General features: G+C 39.0%; 4 protein-coding genes across 4 annotated transcripts; 3 read left to right on the forward strand and 1 right to left on the reverse strand.

Moving 5' to 3' along the window:
* Positions 1–486: 486 nt before the first annotated feature.
* Positions 487–1,815, forward strand: CABS01_04841 (uncharacterized protein; the record flags this gene model as incomplete). Its single annotated transcript, XM_060538211.1, has 3 exons — positions 487–798; positions 855–1,225; positions 1,284–1,815. The coding sequence occupies 3 exons, from the start codon at positions 487–489 to the stop codon at positions 1,813–1,815; spliced, it is 1,215 nt and encodes a 404-aa protein (XP_060389873.1).
* A 914-nt stretch (positions 1,816–2,729) lies between these two features.
* On the forward strand, positions 2,730–4,175 carry CABS01_04842 (MATE efflux family protein; the record flags this gene model as incomplete). The annotated part of the gene is made up of 1 exon (XM_060538212.1): positions 2,730–4,175. The coding sequence occupies one exon, from the start codon at positions 2,730–2,732 to the stop codon at positions 4,173–4,175; it is 1,446 nt and encodes a 481-aa protein (XP_060389874.1).
* A 570-nt stretch (positions 4,176–4,745) lies between these two features.
* CABS01_04843 (uncharacterized protein) lies at positions 4,746–6,974 on the forward strand (the record flags this gene model as incomplete). Its single annotated transcript, XM_060538213.1, has 1 exon — positions 4,746–6,974. One exon carries the CDS (start codon positions 4,746–4,748, stop codon positions 6,972–6,974), a length of 2,229 nt encoding a protein of 742 aa, XP_060389875.1.
* A 1,399-nt stretch (positions 6,975–8,373) lies between these two features.
* CABS01_04844 (uncharacterized protein) lies at positions 8,374–9,399 on the reverse strand (the record flags this gene model as incomplete). The annotated part of the gene is made up of 2 exons (XM_060538214.1): positions 8,374–8,833; positions 8,915–9,399. The coding sequence occupies 2 exons, from the start codon at positions 9,397–9,399 to the stop codon at positions 8,374–8,376; spliced, it is 945 nt and encodes a 314-aa protein (XP_060389876.1).
* Between the last annotated feature and the right edge of the window lie 8,882 nt (positions 9,400–18,281).

The raw sequence follows: 18,281 nt of genomic DNA on the forward strand, positions 1-18,281 counted from the left end.
GGGTTTTTTGAGAACCCGACGGAAGGACTCAAACTATGTAATAATCTCAAAGATTTGGTAGGCAGTCTGTCACCCTTCTTACGCACGAAAGACAAGGCTCCGTCATGTGGGACTTCCAGGCACATGTATTACCTGTACTTAGCAAGTGCACATGTATGTTTAACTCACTCAAGACATGACGGAGTTCACACACTAGCATGTTTGGGCCGAGCAACCCTACTTTAGATTCTGTGTTGGTTGATTTGCTCGACACATGGCACGGAGCTGCTGTGTAGATCTTCGCAAACTACTCCGGATTCTGATCAGAACGCCGGGCTGTTGGATCGATGATGAATTGCCCACACAATTACCATGGGCCTGCCCCCCCCCCCCCCCCTTGTAGCTCATGGTGCTTATTGATTACAAAGTTCAAACACTCTGCAACCCCATCAAGGAAACAGTAAAACCACGAGGACGAGGCTCAACTAAATCCTTTTAGCGAAGATCATGTCAATGGACCAGCCGAGTATGGCAGTCGACATTCAACCAGATCCTCCATTCTACGCATTGACGGAAGACGATCAAGCTGCGCTAGTCGTTGTTGCCTCGCTCATCTTCCTCGTTTACGCCATCGTCGGAATATCTTTGAAGCTTATCATTCGTCTCAACATCACCTCTTTGAAGAGCCACGATGTAATACTATTAGTCGCGACCGGATTACTTCTCTCACAGACAGTCTGCATCATCATTGCTTGCAACCACGGACTAGGCCATCATCAAGATATAGTAGAGCCTCATGATCTCGAGGCATTTCACAAGGTATGCAGCCATGTAGCAAGAGCAGAAGTAGAGACGAAATTGACCAAAAGTCATAGCTATTCTACGCTTCCTCCATACTCGCGATTGCGATTGTCGCTAGCACGAAGATTTCGATATGCCTCCTCATTCACTCCATCAGTAATCACGGACGACTGAATCTTGCAAACAAAGTACTCTTCGGTGCCATCGTTGCTTGGGGCATCTCTGGAATAACGATGACGGCCTTTCAATGCTCCCTACCACAGCCGTGGCTTGCCACTGCTGGTAAGAAGTGCCCAGGCCGAGAGGGTATTTTCCTCTACAACGGCGTGATGGACATCTTTACGGATGTTTGTCTATGTCTGCTTCCCGTCGCTATGATGTGGAAAGTGCAGACTGCGTTGAAGAGAAAGGCAATGGTTGTTGCCCTTTTCACCACGCGCATCATGTAAGTTGCTCCGATATTTCAATTCAGCGATGTATCAGTTGACAAATCTTTCGCACAGCATTCCTATAATCACGATTCCGAGACTGATTCACACACATATCATGGTAACAGACTACACTGACACGACATGGAACGCTGTACATCACATCATATGGTTACAAGTCTCACTAGGCATGTCAATCCTCACAGCATGCATCCCAAGTCTGAAGGGAGTCATCGACAGCCTTTTCGGGTCCACCTCCGTGGCCGCCATTCAGGCACCTTACCATTTGTCCTCGTCAGGCAAAGACGGCGGTAGGCTTCAACCAACGACTTGGCCGATCGGCAGCGGGTCCAACACGAGACCGGAGTCTCATCTGGCGAGCGGCGCAGGAGATTCGGGGATCGCGAGGGCTGGTTTGGCTAGAGTACCCGAGTGGTCGGTCGGTTGCAAGGTCCACGGTTATGCAGAGAAAGTAGCTTTCGGTCGCAGTGAGAGTGTGAGGAAATTGACCGAAGATGGAGAGTTTGGGGCGTCTTCTGATGAGAGGCGGAGATCGAGCTCACAAGAGGGGTCCATGAAGTCTGCTGGGGCTGACTTGCGATTGTAAATTGAGATCATCTGATTTATTTGCATAAGTTACAAGACCAACTATGTTAATTGAGCTCTTGGGGGAAATCATCTCGGTTTCGAATCACAGCTCTGTGTATTCGGATAGTCTTCGGAGAGAAAAAGCATTTGTGACTCATCTCACTAGGGTTGGAGATAGAATCAGCCATGAGTGAGCTTGGCAAGACAAAATCTCACAACTCTCTGGTCCTGCCTGTACAAATCCAATTAGATGAGTCAAATATGACCTGCAAGACGCTGAAGATCCGCGACAAATCGTTCTAATTCATTCGCGTACACGAGCACGGGAACTTTGATGAGAGCGAGTGGGCGAATGAGATCTCACACCAGTAACCCGAGGTGGCGCGATCCTATATAGTGCTGCGGGTTCGGGGATCCGGAGTAGTGGAGATGTATCCACCAGATTGATCCGCTTACAAGTAGAGTACGTACAGTATCCGGAGTCGACGGGAATCGGAATGCATTGCCGGCGTGAAAACTTTCTCTTCTTGTTGCAGTCGCACGGACAGTTATGTACGCTGGCAGGGCTGTGTTCCTGACCTTGTCCTTCCCATTTCCATCCCTTATTATCCCTCGCATTCGCGGTGCAGAACGGCCCGATCCCAAGACGCGTTTGACACCACCCAATCCAGACGGAGAAAGTAAAGGAAAAAGAAGACAAAGGCAGACAACCATCCTGGAGGAACACACAGACTCCCTCTGATGCACCTCAGCTTTGGGCTAATCAAAGCAAACCTTACGGGAACCTAAAATCCTCAGCTGGGCCCCTGGCTACTACCTTGAAGACTTAATTGAAAACCCAACACCTGCCACCTCACCTTTTCTCCGCCCTACCCTTCCCGTGTCATCTCACACCCTCGTTCTGCGACCGAAAGTAGAGCCGTCCCCCCCGCCATGGACCCCCGCGACCGAGACGACCGCACCGGCGAGACCACGCCGCTGCTGTCGGATCAGCCGCATCACAAGCCGGACATTGAACCGGCGGGTAGCGGTGGTTGGCTGTCGGAAGCATGGCTCCTCTGTCGGTACTCATTACCGCTCATCGCCACCTATCTGCTACAATACTCGTTCACCGTCATCACAACATTCGTGGCTGGCCACCTCAGCGCCGATGACCTCGCCGCCGCTAGCATTGGTCTGACGACCATGAACATCATCGGCCTAGCTATCTACGAGGGCATGGCTACCGCCCTGGATACCCTCTGCGCCCAGGCCCACGGTTCTGGTCGCCTTACCGCCGTTGGCCTACATGTTCAACGCATGCTCATTCTCATGGCCCTCGCTACCGTCCCCATTGGGCTCTTCTGGGTCTTTTCGCCATCGGTTCTCTCCCTGTTCGTCAAGCAGCACCACCTGGCCGTCAAGGCCGGCACGTTCCTCCGTGTCAGTTTGATCGGCATGCCCGGCTACGCCGCTTTCGAAGCCCTCAAGAGGTTCCTCCAGGCCCAGGGCGATTTCAAGAGCGCCATGGTCGTCCTCATTATCTGCGCCCCCATCAACGCCCTTCTCAGTTGGCTGTTCGCTTTCAAGCTGAACATGGGTCTGGAAGGCGCTGCCCTGGGCCAGGCTCTGGCCAACGACCTGCGTCCCGTCCTTCTGCTCATCTACATCGTCGTCTGGGGCCAGTGGTCGCACCAGTGCTGGGGTGGATTCTCTCGCAAGGCCTTCACTGAGTGGAGCGTGCCGGTGCGACTCTCCATCGCCGGATCGGCTGTCAACCTGGGCGAGTGGGCTGCCTTTGAAATCTTGACGCTCAGCACATCCTACCTGAGCACCGAGCATCTTGCCGCACAAACTATCTTGACGACCATCTCCGTCGTCATGTGGCACATCCCCTTCTCCATCTCGGTTGCCATCAGCACCCGCATCGGTCACTTGATCGGCGGCGGGCTCGTAGCGACCGCTCGGCGAGCCACAACCGTATACGCCATCGTCTTTACCGTCGTCGGTATCCTGGACGCCATTCTAATCTTCCTATTCCGCCACCAGCTCGCCCTTGTATTCTCTGAGGACGCCGAGGTCCAAAGGCTCACGTCCGACTCCATGCTTGCGGTTGCGGCTTTCCAGCTCATCGACTCCATCATCAGCGGATGCAACGGCGTGCTGCGGGGTCTCGGCCGGCAGGCGGTCGCGGCTTTTGTCGTATTTGCCGTGAACTATCTGGCTGCAGTACCGCTCGCGGTCTGGCTCGAGCTGGGATCACCAGGCCTAGAGCTGGATGGTGCCTGGATAGGCCTTGGTGGCGGCATGGTTGTCATCGCCATTATCGAGTGCATTTACATGAAGGTGATCCGATGGCAAGACTGTGTCGAAAGTGTGAGAGATAGAGAAGGCATGTAATGGATTCATTCCAATTCAACAAAAAGCGGACTAGCATACAAATACCATAGACAAGTTGATTAGACTTTATCATTTTCACGATACATCGGTCCCCCAACTGTAAGGAAACTTCATCTTGGCCGCACCGTTATCCCTAGTTCCCTATTGAGTGCGCCGCTAAAGAACACTATTTCGCTGACGTATGCAGCATGACAGCATTTGACATATGGTGGTGATGAGACGGAGTCGCGTGAAGGAGAGACCACCTGGCGGGGACCACCTCAGCCCCTTTTCAGTGGGCCTTTGCCTTATGTCAGCGAGGCTCCATTAGAACAGTGCGATGCACAGTCTTCACATCCAACCGTCGGCATGTTGAATGGACGACTTGCACCTTCACGTCTGCAACTATCTACAACCTGAAAGCACAACCTCAAACAGCAACCTGCTGGCTTGCCCAATTCCGACAACAAAGTTACCCAGGACTTCTAATCAATATCGAAGTCTTTTGACCACTGCCGCCGTTCAAGGCTGCCCAGCCAATCTCGCATCGCCACTAAATGGCGGTCCATCGACGTTGAGAATAAGTACACGATGCCCGGCACCGGGGCCCAAGCCCATCCCGATGCTGCCCAGGAGCGGCCGCCTTGTACGGTCTGCTACGATCTCGACAAGGCGCATATGCCTGGATCTGTCGACTACATGGATCTTTTCTGCGATCTCAGGAGCATTGTTAAGGCCGGTAAGAAGGGATGCCAAATATGCTACGCCATCAAAGTTGCTATCTTTTGGGGCAATAATGTCAACGTTCCCAAGAAGAATCTAATGCTTGATGATTCATACGCCGTCATTTACCTGTTTGAGACTATCTCTATCCAATCATCTGTCAAATATCGGGACTCCACGAACAATGTCATTGTCGTGAAGGGCCTAGTCGATTTGTTCACGAAACCAGGTGAGAAAGTGATGAACCTTCAGAGGGCTTTCAGGATGGATATTGACACGTTCGAAGGCAAGCCGCTGCCGTGGAAGTCTATCGGAGTCTCTAATGAGATTCCTCTCAAACTACACCTTAAGCATCGGCAGAAGACGATCCGTGGATGGGTCGATGAATGCAATGCAACACACAAGGCATGTGGCACGAGGATGTACCCGTCTGAGCCCGGTCTTGCTCCTCGGCGGTTCCTGGATCTTGGAAAAAGCCCGCGGAACGGTATCAAACTGGTCGACTCTTGTTCAGTGTCCGGGCCCTACATCACCGTCGTCCACGGCTACACCGGCCCGTTACCGGCTCCTTCATCGTTGACAACCTCGGAAAACTTCGACCAGCGCCAAAAGTCTTTGCAGTGGTGGCAAATACCTGTGGCCCTGCAAGAGACCATGACGGTCGCTAGTGAATTGGGTTTCCAGTATGCTTGGGTCCAGGATTTCTGTGTCATTCAAGACATCGAAGAAGACGTAAACTGGCACTTGGCTCGAGAGGATATCATCTTTGGACGGTCATACCTCACTATCGCCTTGACAAGCGTTAAAGATCTCAGGCTGAGCAATTTCGGCCCCAAACGACAGAACAGCATAGCCGGCGTCGAAAACGCGGGTAGATCCGTTGCCATTCAAGTCAGTAGATTTGGCCGCCCACACTACATTTATGCTCGGCAGAGTATGCTTTGGCATGACGCGGCATTCGCCAACAAGACCTTGTTGCGGCCCGTGGATGATGACGAAAAATCAAATGTCTCTGAAGAACACCATGAACTCCTCCAGCATGGCCCTGCTTTCCAACGCCTTTTGCTGTCTCGCAGGGTGCTCTATCTGCACAAGTCAGAGCTAGTGTGGGACTGCCTTGAACGGCCCAGATGCGAGTGCGATAGCCCGTGCTTTGGACAAGGACGAAAGGTCATAGTGAACATCCTGCAGAAACACACCTGGATTTCGGGCGGGGCCGTGTCGGGAGGCACCGTCGGGTCTCCCGACTTTGTGCTCAAACTTTACAAAGCCCTCACGCCGGCCAACCCTGAAGAGAAGCTGGCAGTTGTCGCCGGCCTCTTTCGACAAATCCTTCGTCTCAATGGAAGATCCTACTTCGCCGGCATCGCAGTAGACACACCTGAAGAGCTGTCGCGTGACCTTCTATGGACCACCCTGCCGCCTGAGAGGGCGCAACCGAACCAGCTTGACCAAGATTCCCCATCTATCACAGACGCATACCGACATCACACCAGTCGCATCCCGTCATGGTCCTGGGCATCCATGGTTCTGAGCAAGGGAACTACATTTGGAGGAGCCTCACAGCTATCGCCAGGCAACACATTCGACTTGGTCTATCGCAGTATGTTATTCGGCTCCGTGGGAATGTTCTACGACGAGTTGCCCGGATCCGACGATAGTCTGCTAGCCACCAACTACCGCATAAAAGCCAAAGCGGCGATTCGACCGATCACTGCCGTGCCACCGATAGGCAGAAGACCCCTAATCCCACATCTGTTTAGCTGTTACGACGGTGATCCCTTGGATCGCAATTCTCACATGATCTTCCGGTTTCTGCCGGATTGCGCGAGGCTTCGCGGTTCGTTCCAAGCCAGTGATGGGTTCAAATGTTACATTATGCTGCTAGGCGTCGTGACGCCAGTTGGGCATGACCGGGAGTGCCCAATCAACCAGTCTTGTACCTGTGCACATACTGAAAACCACCTGCAAGTTGGCTTGGTCCTGCGAGAATCGCTGCGGAATGAGGGTGCATTCGAGCGGATTGGGACGTTTGCAGTATCGGAGACTCGCGGCATGTTCTTGGGAGTCGTGCCGCGTGACTTGACCCTAGTCTGATGCAGAATGGATGGCTTTTTTTTAGCTGCTGGGGGGACTTTTTGTTATGCCAAGGTCGGCATAAATCAATACCAATTTCCAAAGAATGACAAGACAACCTCGATGATTGTTTCCTTCATGGAAAGAAAGTAGGACGACTTCTAAAAATGCTAGATATGCTGGTAGTCGAAGGTCGTCGGAAGTGGGGCACGGCCCGGCCATGAACTGACATGTCCGGCTCTCTGATGCAAGTGATAGGAAGCACACAACAATGCAAACATTGATAGGCGTCTAAATTCGCTTAAATCATCTCAAGTGTTGATGATTGACGTTTCCGTTATGCCTTTGAGCACTTGACACTAGGCACACAGTTACAATTCGATGCACATGCAGAGCCTGACCAAGCCCCTCTCCATGCATCTGCTAGTAGCTGCCAGTACCTACGGCCAACTGCCGGACAGTCACAACACCAAAAAGGGAGGACACTGCAAGTGAGAGGTGAAGTATCTCAAAATGCAAAAGAAGAGACGCGATCGGTGGGACTCGAACCCACAGCCTTCCGATGATCTTTTACTCGTAAAAGTCGGACGCTCTGACCAAATTGAGCTACGAAAGCAACCGCTGTTGGATGACGATTCCCGTTCAGATTGGGGCTTAGGTATTGTTTATTGTAGACTGGTGGAGCAGCCCCTCCAATGGGTCCATGTCCGCCCCGGTCAAGTCCGTCAGCCGAGGAGCCGGTGTCTTTGTTCGTTCTGCTGTTGACTCATCTTTCCAGGTGACACCAGAGTTTGGGTGTGAGTAATTTCGTTGCTATTGTTGTTATTGTCAATGACTCTATGAGACGTCAGCATAGTTTTTGTCAACCAATCTTGTTGCTCGGAACACGGCGAAAGTGGCAAGTTGTTAGCTCGATTGTTTGTGGGTTGTAAATCCTCCCTTGCAGAAGCTCGCAGAAGATTAGCATCCATGAATCCAACTACGAGCAGTAGACACCAGCAACAACCACTTGGATCGATAGCTCAGTGGTAGAGCGAGAGATTGCAGTTCCTCAGCTGTAACTATCTCTAGGCCCCGCGTTCGAATCGCGGTCGGTCCTTGAATTCCCTTTTGTCATTTGCTGCAGATTGACGGTGAGCAGAAGTGAGAGAGTTTGCTACGTTTTTGTTGTGTGTGTCTCCGCAAAGGGATGGGACTCGCTTCGCGTGCATTTTGGGGTTGTCCACTTAGAGTTGAGCTAGGAGGGTCCACCGATTATGTAAATGACTCGGCCGGACCTCTCGACTAGAATTACTTCGTAGAGCGGGGATGAATGAGGCGGAATCAGTCTTCATAATTGTACTTCGATGCGAGTATGTAATGTAATGTATGCAGGTTCATGAGAAAGAGAGTATTTGTGTGATCGGCGGATTTGTCAATATCAAAGAGGCACCATGAGAGCGGCACCCGCCATTACCGCAACTCCCCAAACAGCCATCATAACGCCATTAACCATAGACGAACCGGCGGCCTTAGAAGAAACTCCAGAACTGGGCGTCTCAGTCGGGCCCGTGGACGAACTCTCTCCAGAACCAGCAGCCGAGGTCTGAACTGCAGCCTCAGAAAGACCCTTATTCACAAGCGTGATCCCAGGCGTGATCAACGCGCCAACGTAACTCGTGCTGTCCTTTGCCTCAATAGTCACTGTGTTCGGTTGCAACGAAACAACCGAGCCCTTGATCGATATGGAGCTGCCTGTAACGACTCTCCCGTGGAAAGTGAACGTGCGGTCTACCACTTCCACATCGTTTACATTGTACAACTTGCAACCTGTAGACGCAGTGTAAACCTCTCTGGCGGTCGAAGAGTAGCAGTTCCCATATAGTCCCGCGGTATACCCACTAAGAAAAAGAAGAACACATCATCAGACCTTTCCTAGCTTTCGAGAAGGAGAGCTAACTTCAAAAGGGTGCTGAGCTTACCTCGGACAACACGCGATCACAGTCTCCGAAGGCTCCATCGCAGACATGAACAAATCCGCCCTCAACTCAAACGTGGGGTTAATCTCCGACGCAATAGACGTGGTCGTCCCGGCGTCGAAGGTCAGCGTCGGGTCGGCAAAGACGCCGCTCAATGAATGCGACGATGTCTCATCGCGGATACCGTAGCCTGCGGTGACCCATCCGGAGGGACACTGGCTGCCCGGGGAATAATGGAAGAGGAACCGCTCAGTAGAGGTCCGGCGTGAGTGGTATTCTGAGTTCATGGCATCGCCGGAGGGGATGCAGTCGTCGTATGGGTCGCGGTCGACTTCGCAGGTTTGTTGCCAGTATGCCACGCCCGGATCAAATTTGCGAGCTAGCGCCGGGGTTGGGGTCGAGGTTGCGCATGATGCTGGGGCTGTCCATATTGTTGTAAGGGGTCCTAGGTTGAGGAGGGCTGTCCCGGAAAGAGCAGGCGTCGGCATGGTGAAGGGGAGTGACAATTGGATAAGTGACCAAGATCTAGAATTGGGCTATCATGGTGCAAAAACTGAGGGAATCGCGGAATCTTAGGTGGTTTTCATGTTGTTGCCTGGATAAGAGTCTGACCTGATGGTTGATATTAGCTCCGGCGCAGCCCAATCACCACGCAATGTTACCCCAGGTAATAAGATCCTTGAGAAAATGGACAATTTTGATTGCTGGAATCTGCCGATACAACCGCAACCTTGGACAATGATACATGCATCTCACGAGAAAAGGGGCGAGGATATTCTGCCAGCAGCTCCCGCTATTCTGCTACTAAGTGTAGCTACGGCAGGCCCTACCTCCGACCACGGAGCCTAGCTACCCATACCCACCCACTTACTTACCTACCTACCCACCTACCTATCCACTTATAACCACTACTTCGTCAACCTCGCCGTCGCTACTACCGTTAATTAAAGCTATTCTTAACGTTAATATACTATAAAAAGAGAATAATTATAAAATTAACGAGCCCTTTATTTATTAATATATTATTAATTATAACGATTATAGTTATATAAAATACGATTACTTATTTTATAACTAGCGCTTTTTTAACTTATTTAAAGCTAGAATAGTACTTAACGAGGCTACTTATAAAGTTAGTTTTATAATTTAAATTATTTAATATAAGCCCTTTATTAAAATACTAATTATTATTATTTATTATTATATTTATAACCCGCGTTATAATTAAAAATAGTAATATTTTATAAAGTTAACTTATTTAAATAAGTATTATAAATCCTTAACCTCGTTTATAAACTACTATTAATAAATCGTTACTAGCTTTTTAAATAGTAATTAGCTCTTTTATCCTATCGTTAGCGACTTTTATAATTATTATAACTATCTATTTAGTAATATTAACGCTTTTATATATTATTATTATGCGCTATTATATAATAAAAAAAACTAAATTATTAATTAATAAAATAAAAGTATTTAACTTATTTAAATCCTTTTAAGTTTATAATTAAAAAGTAGTAATTATAGTAGTATTATTACTTATAATATACTTAATATATTAGCTACTTATTATTATAACGAATTAGGTAGTAGGACCCTTATTAAGTAATTATTTAACTAATTATACGATTTAATAAAGTACTAATACTACTTTTAATATAATAACGCAGGCTATATTATAAGCTTATTTATCGTACTTATTACTACGATTTTCTTATTTTAATAATATTTAAATATTTTATTAATAAATTTTATATATAAAACTATTACGGCGCTAAGTACTAGGCCCCTTAATACCTAGGCCTTAGGTACCTAACGGACCCCCTATAAGTTACGTAACTACTAAACCGCTAAGCTTAAAAACTTAGTACCCTAGATTCTTTTTATTAATTTACTTTTTTTTTTATATTAAGTTATATTTATTAAGTTAATATAATAAAGTTCTAACTTACCTCGAGTTCTCTTTTATAATATTACTTAATATTTATTATAATTCTTTTTTTAAAAATAGAACGATAATATTTTAACCTATTTAATTTATTATAATAAATAGCTACCCTTATTAAAAAAAAGTATAATACTAAGTAATAGCTAACTAATTAAACTACGTAAAGTAATTAATACTTTTTAAATATATATCCCTTTTATTAAATATTATAATCTAAAATAAGAGCTAAAGAAGGTAAATATTTTTTTATACTAATAATTTTTAATAAGGTCGCTACTTATATAAGTAATACTAAAGTATTATGGGCGCTAATAAAAATACTAAACTCCCTATATTTAACCCCGAGGTTAACTTTTTTAATTAGCTCGTAAAGTAGCTTTTATTTTTTATTACGTAAGCCGATCGACTTAAATACTTCTATTATATTAATAATAAGCTTATAACCCTTATTTAGATTTATAATAAGGGTCTTTTTAGTAATACTAAGTAGTACGACGCTAACTTTAAGTTTATTTAGGACTTATATAATTAAAATAAGGGCGTTACTCTCTAGGCCTAAGTTAAGAGCTAGTTAAAAATGCGTATTACTTAGTACTATTTTAAATAAGTACTTATTTTTATAATTAGCTAGCTAAGTAATAGTACCGAGCAGCTTTATAAAATAACTAAAGAAAATATTAAAGTTATATATATTATTATTATAAAGCTTTAGAATACTAAGAAATAGTTAGACCGCGCCCTTTATATTAATATTATACTTAATAAGTACGTTAAGTAGTTAGAAAACGGCTTTATAATTAGTATTAATAATAGCGAGTATAAAGGTAATATTTATTATATATTAAAGTAGTGCTTTATTAAACTCGAAATATAAAGTAGTTACGAGAATATATTAGCTTCGGTATATTAGTTTTTTTATAAATTTAAAATACTTAACGTCCTTATTTTTATAAATAACAATAATAATAAAAGGCTAAAGTTCCCTTATTAGTTTTAGTATATTATAAAGCGTTTTAAGAACGCGAACTTTAGTACTAACGGATATTACTTAGAGTATGTTATTAATAAAGTTAGTAATATTATAATAAAGTTTATTTACTTTATATTAGTTTTTAATAAAATTATTATAATAAATTAGCTATTATATAAGCTTAAATTGGCTTATATTAGCCTTATTACGATAAACGACGCTAGCTAGAAGCTAGATACCCTCTTTATTATTTTTAAAGACGTTTATTAAAAGCGCTTTATTTTTATAGAGCTTACCCGCGTTAATAAGCTTTCTAAGTCTTAATAAAAGCGCTACTTTTATAATAAGTTCTTAATTTATTTTTAAAATTAGGCTATTTTGAAATATTTAAATAAGGACGCGACTTTTTAAAAATATACTAAGTACGTTACTTAGTTTATTAATATAATATAGCCCCCGTTAATTAGTAATAGGGCCCCTAAAAGTACTATACTTATTTATATTACTCTTATTAAAAGAGGAAATAGAAGTAGTAGTACTACTAAATAGAGTACCTATAGCTAAATTATAAGTTACAAAACTATCCTTAAAGCTCTATATTAAAAGCTTAAGGATAGTAGTACTTATTTTATTTATAATAAGCCTAGCTACGTTTCTTAGGACTATTTTAAAAAGCTAAATATTATTATAGTAGCTATAAACGCTATTAATAAGTAATACGTTTCGGACTTAGAAAATTAAGCCCCTTAGTATAAATAACTTCCTAGCTAGGGGATAAGTATAAAAACGGAAGATTAGTAATTTATTTAGTAAACTTATAAAATCTTATAAAGGAGTAGCCTTTCGAAATTAAGCTTATAATAATATTTAATAAATATAAAATTCGTTTAAAAGCTTTATTTAATACGGGAGCTAATAAGTACGGATTTATAAATAACTACGTAATCTTATTATTATAAGAATTTTATATAGCCCTATTTAATAAATTACTATACCCTATTCTTATTACTAAATTTAATAATAAGTAATTAAAAAACGTTAGTATAATATAAATTATTAACTTATATATTAATTATTAGGTCTTTTTAAAAATACCCCTATTCTAACTTAATATAGGGCGCTATAACTTAATCTTAGGGTAGAAGTAGTTTAAGTATTATAAAATTAACTTAAATATACGCTATAGGCGCTTAATATAACCCGAGGATCTACTATTATAAAATACCCCCTTTACTATTATTAAGGATATAGAGGACTTATATACCCCTAAGGTTATTAATATATAATACTAAATCGATACTAAATAATAGTAGGAAATATTCGAAATAAATATAGTATAATACGATAAATAATTATAAAAAAAGCGGGCACTACTTAAACTTATTAAAATATTTTATTAATTATAGGGCTTATAAAACTAATATATATAGCGGTCTAACGATACTAAAAATACTTAGAAAATAAATCGCGCGCTTATTAATATATTATTAACCCCTTTAAAAAAGACTAAACTTATATAAACCTCTATTTAGTATAAGGGAGCTAATATTACCCTTAATATCGCTTTTATTAGTACCTTAGTATTCGAAACTAATTTAAAGCATAAGGACGTTAAACTAGGCTCTATATTACTATATAAGCTAGATTATATAATCGAGGATAAGTAGGCGGGATAAGAGGACCCCTTAAAAAGTAATAATTAAGAGACCTAAGACCTTATTATTACGAAGCTTTTAGAAGTATTAAAGCCTTAAACTAACGTTTTTAATAAAGTAGCGAATAATATATTAATATTATACCGTAATTATAACTATAAAATAAAGCTTATAAAAGGAGGTTAAAAAAAGCTTACTTATTACCCCTTCTATAAATAATTAGTACCCGAGCTAGAGGTAACTAGAGCCTATTTTTTAGAGTACTTTTATAAAAGATTTATCGAGCTTAGTAACGTGCCCTTTATATCGCCTATACTATTCGTTAAGAAATATAATAATAGCTTACAATTTTATATTAACTTTAAAAAACTAAATAAAATTATAAAAAAAGATTAGTACCCCCTATTTTTAATTAACGAAATACTAATACGGCTAAGCTAAGCTAAAGTATTTACTAAACTTAATATTAAATAAGCTTTTTATTATATTTACCTCGACCTTATTTTAAAAGACCTTATAACTTTCTATACTTATTATAGGGTATATAAATATAAAGTATTACTTTTTAACTTCTATAATAAGCTAATTACGTATTAGCGATATATAAATAACGTACTAATAGAGTATTTAAATAATTTCTATATTACGTATATAAATAATATCTTAATTTTCTTAGATAACCCCCTATAATATTATAAGTACGTTACGAAAGTACTAGATTATTTATAAAAAGCTAAATTATAGACTAATATTAAGAAATATAAATTTAGTATTATTATTACGAAGTACTTAGGTTTCGTTATTAATATTAATAATATATAACTCGACAAAGATAAGGTCTCTATTATAAAAAACTAAAAGCCGCTTATATTACTTAAAGGTATTTAATCGTTCTTTAGTTTTTATAATTTTTATAAAAAGTTTATAAAGGACTATGGGCGCCTAGCTAAACTACTAACGAAGCTAATTAATAAAGGCGTACCTTTTTAATTCGATACTAATTATAATATTACGTTCGAGGTACTAAAACTAGCCCTTATAACGGCGCTTATACTCTATTATTTTAGGCCCAAACTACTTATATACTTAAAAACTAATATATTAAACTTAGTATACGCTAGAGCCCTAGTTTAATAATAAATAAATAATAACTTATAGTACCCCATAGCGTTCTATTTAAAAATTATAAATAGTATAGAGCTTAACTATACTATATATAATAAAAAGATATTAATAATAGTAGTTTATTTAGAAAAGTAATACGTAGAACTAATTAGTTATTACTAAAAGTTTAATATTATTATAAATTACTAATCGCTCCTATTTTTTATAATAAAGCGTTTTTTTAATTTATAATAAGCCTACTAAGCTAGCGCCCTAGCTAATTTTAATTTTTAAATTTAATATTACTTAAGGCAGGAAAATATACTTACCGACGCTCTATTAAAAAAGAACGAGGATATTAAGACTTAATAAGTACTAAAAGAGGCTAACTAAACTTAGGTCCTATTATTATTAGAGCTACTATTATTAAATATTATTACTAAGCTACGAGTATTATTAAAGAATATAATATAGTAGCTTAAGCTCGTAATTAGGGCCCTTATACTAAAGGACGAGCTTTAAGGGTACTTATTAATTAAAAAAATGCTAAAGCTTAATTATAACTTAATAATAATATTACTTACTTTAATATAAGTACTAGTAACTAAGGGCCGCGAGCGCTAAAAGATTTAGGATAACGGATTATTTATAATAAATAGTAAGCTCGTCGTACTTAAGGAGGATAATTTACGTATTATAATTATTTAAAAAGTATATAAATAGAGGCTTTTAGTGTACTTAGGGCGTAATAAAGTAGTTAAGATAATTAAATAATAGTATTACTAGCTTAGCTTTATAACGGATATATATTAATACATTAAAAATTATTATATATACCGTTACTCTTAAAAACCTTATAATAAGGCCCCGGGGGAGCTAAGGCCTCTATTTATACCTAATTACTTATAATAGTATATTTTAATAGATTTTATAATAGTACCCTCTAATTAAAAAAGCTACGATACGATATATATTATAATTAATAAATTAAATAAAAGAACTATATTAATACTTTATTATAAAACTATTACTACGCGGGATATAAGTAGAATATTTTATAAACGAGTATTATTAATCTTTAGGCTACTTAAGACTATTATTTTTAATTACGGTCCGTAGTTTATATTAGACTTTTAAGGGGAGCTATATAGGCTCTATAATATTAAGTTATAGTTATTAATAATAAACTATTTATAGATAAATAGTTAAATAGAGATTTTAAATTAATATATTTTTTAGTAGTTATAACCCTTAATTAACTATTACTAAGATAATTAGAGCGAGATACTACTTATAATAAACTTTACTTACGTAATCTAACTTAATAAAACCACGGGGCTATTACTTTACGAAGTCAAATTCGGCTATTAGCCTCGATTATTTTTTAATTAAGTTACTAAAACCTAACGCTTTAACTTAATTAAAAAGAAGCTTAACTATACTAAGGCTTAGAAAATAACTTAAAGTATTTACGAAGCTTAAGAGATTATTAAAAGTAATATAGGGGTTATTTAAGTAAAATACTAAAAATACGCTAATTATTACTAACGGCTTAATAACTTAAAAATTAGTAATAAAGTATTTATAAACGTATTTTATTAAAAAACCTAAGACGTTAATAAATTATAATAGCCCTAAGCTAGCCTCTAGCTTATTATTAATATTAGCTTAGGTAGTATATAGATTATAAAACTACCCGTAAAGAGTAAAGCCTACTTAGTCTTTTATCTAAATAAGCTAAAAAAGGTTATAAAAAACCGCCTACTTAGATAATACTAAGACCCCCCGCTACTAATTTTTTATAGTTTTAACAAGCTTAAGTATAAAGTTTTATAAGTAGTTAAATTATAAGTATAATATAATAAGTTATAATACTAAGCTAATTAAAAAGGGTATAATAAGGACCTTACGTAATACGACATAAAGAGCTTTTATTATATACTAGCGGCCCTATAAGCGTTTTATAAGTAATACTTAACGGTTATAAGACTATTAAAGAACTTCGTATTATAAATAGAGGTAGTAATTAGTAATAGCCCGGTTTTATTATAAGCTAATAATAACGTAATAATCGCCCTTATTATAGGCTTATAAAAAGTAATTATAGAGGATTAGAATAGGGAATTAAGCGTTACGGATAGTACTTTTTATACTAAAGGGGGGGGTAATATTACGGTACTAAGTACTAGGCCCCTTAGTACTTAGGCTTTAAGTACCTAACGGACCCCCTATAAATTACGTAATTATTAAACCGCTAAGCCTAAAAGCCTAGCGCCCTAAATTCCTCTTATTAATTTACTTTTTTTTTTTTATATTAAGTTACGTTTATTAAGTTAATATAATAGAGTTCTAACCTATTTCGAGTTCCTTTTTATAATAAAACTAACTAATTTAATATATTATTATTTAATATTTATAAAATAATTAATAATAATTATACTTTTTAAATTATAAATTACTTTTTATTTAATAAAAAAGAAGCTAACTATAATTAGGCTATTAATTAGTTATTAATATTACTCCGGGCTTATAAAATTCCCTTTTTATAAGTTACGTATATAAATTATAAAATTACTTTACTTAATACTTTTAATAATAATATTTAATTTAAAGTAATACCATATATACTTTATTATTAGTATATTAATTTTAATATACTAGCCCGGACTCGGCGTTACTTTAGCCTAATTACAAGGAACGAGACTAGCGTAGTTATATATAACCCTTATTTTTAATAATTCTTTATAAATTAGGGTAATCTTTTTTATAGCTAATTAATAATTATATATTATAACTAATTGTTTAAATTTTAAATTATTAAGTACTTTATAATAATAATTAATTACGTTATTAATACTTAGCTTAAGTTATAATATAAAAAACTCGTACTTATTTAGGTTAACCGAATTAGGTATTTTAGTTACCTAATTACGTTAATTATTAAATCTTTATATACGAGTATTAAAATACGAGTTTATTACTATATAAGTAATTTTAAAGTCGTATTTAATAAATTAATTATTTTTTAAATAGGTTAAATAGCTATAATTAGCGCTTATTAAACCCGTTACTAAGCTAAGGTATTAAGTATTACTATAGGATTATTTTAAAAAAAGGTACGTTTATATATATATTATAATACCCTTAAGCGACTTTTATAAAAGCTTAGTATACTAAATAAATAATTAAATTTAGGTTTATTAAAAAAGCTATTAAAAAAGTACGTATACTATTTAATTCGAACTACTTATAAACTACTTTATTACTATATTTTTTAATAATATATTAAGAATAGTACTTTAATATTATTAAAAAAGATCTACTTATATTAGTTTTAATAATACTTAGAGCTTATTATTAATAATAGTACTTTTATCCCTTTACTTAATCCCCTATAAGTCTAAAATAAGGGTTATTTATAGGGCTTTATAATAAGTATTATAGTAGTTATGTGGTGGTTTTTTTCCGGCTTTACAGGCGCAAAAGATCGACCTTAACGGGATCACGCTTTCAAGGGAAATCACACGATACGGTACACTTTTTAACTACACAATACGCGCAATGTGCCCCAAGCACGCGCTCAACGCAATATAGTGATTTCGATACGAAAACCGCCATGCAATTCGGGATAGGCAAGCTGCCCTGCGGCGGCGCCGGCCGGAAAGGTCGACGGCAGAGGTCGGCCGTAATGGT

Source organism: Colletotrichum abscissum (genome assembly GCF_030869225.1).
Source record: "Colletotrichum abscissum strain IMI 504890 chromosome Unknown Scaffold_9.1, whole genome shotgun sequence".
Lineage (NCBI taxonomy): Eukaryota > Fungi > Ascomycota > Sordariomycetes > Glomerellales > Glomerellaceae > Colletotrichum > Colletotrichum abscissum.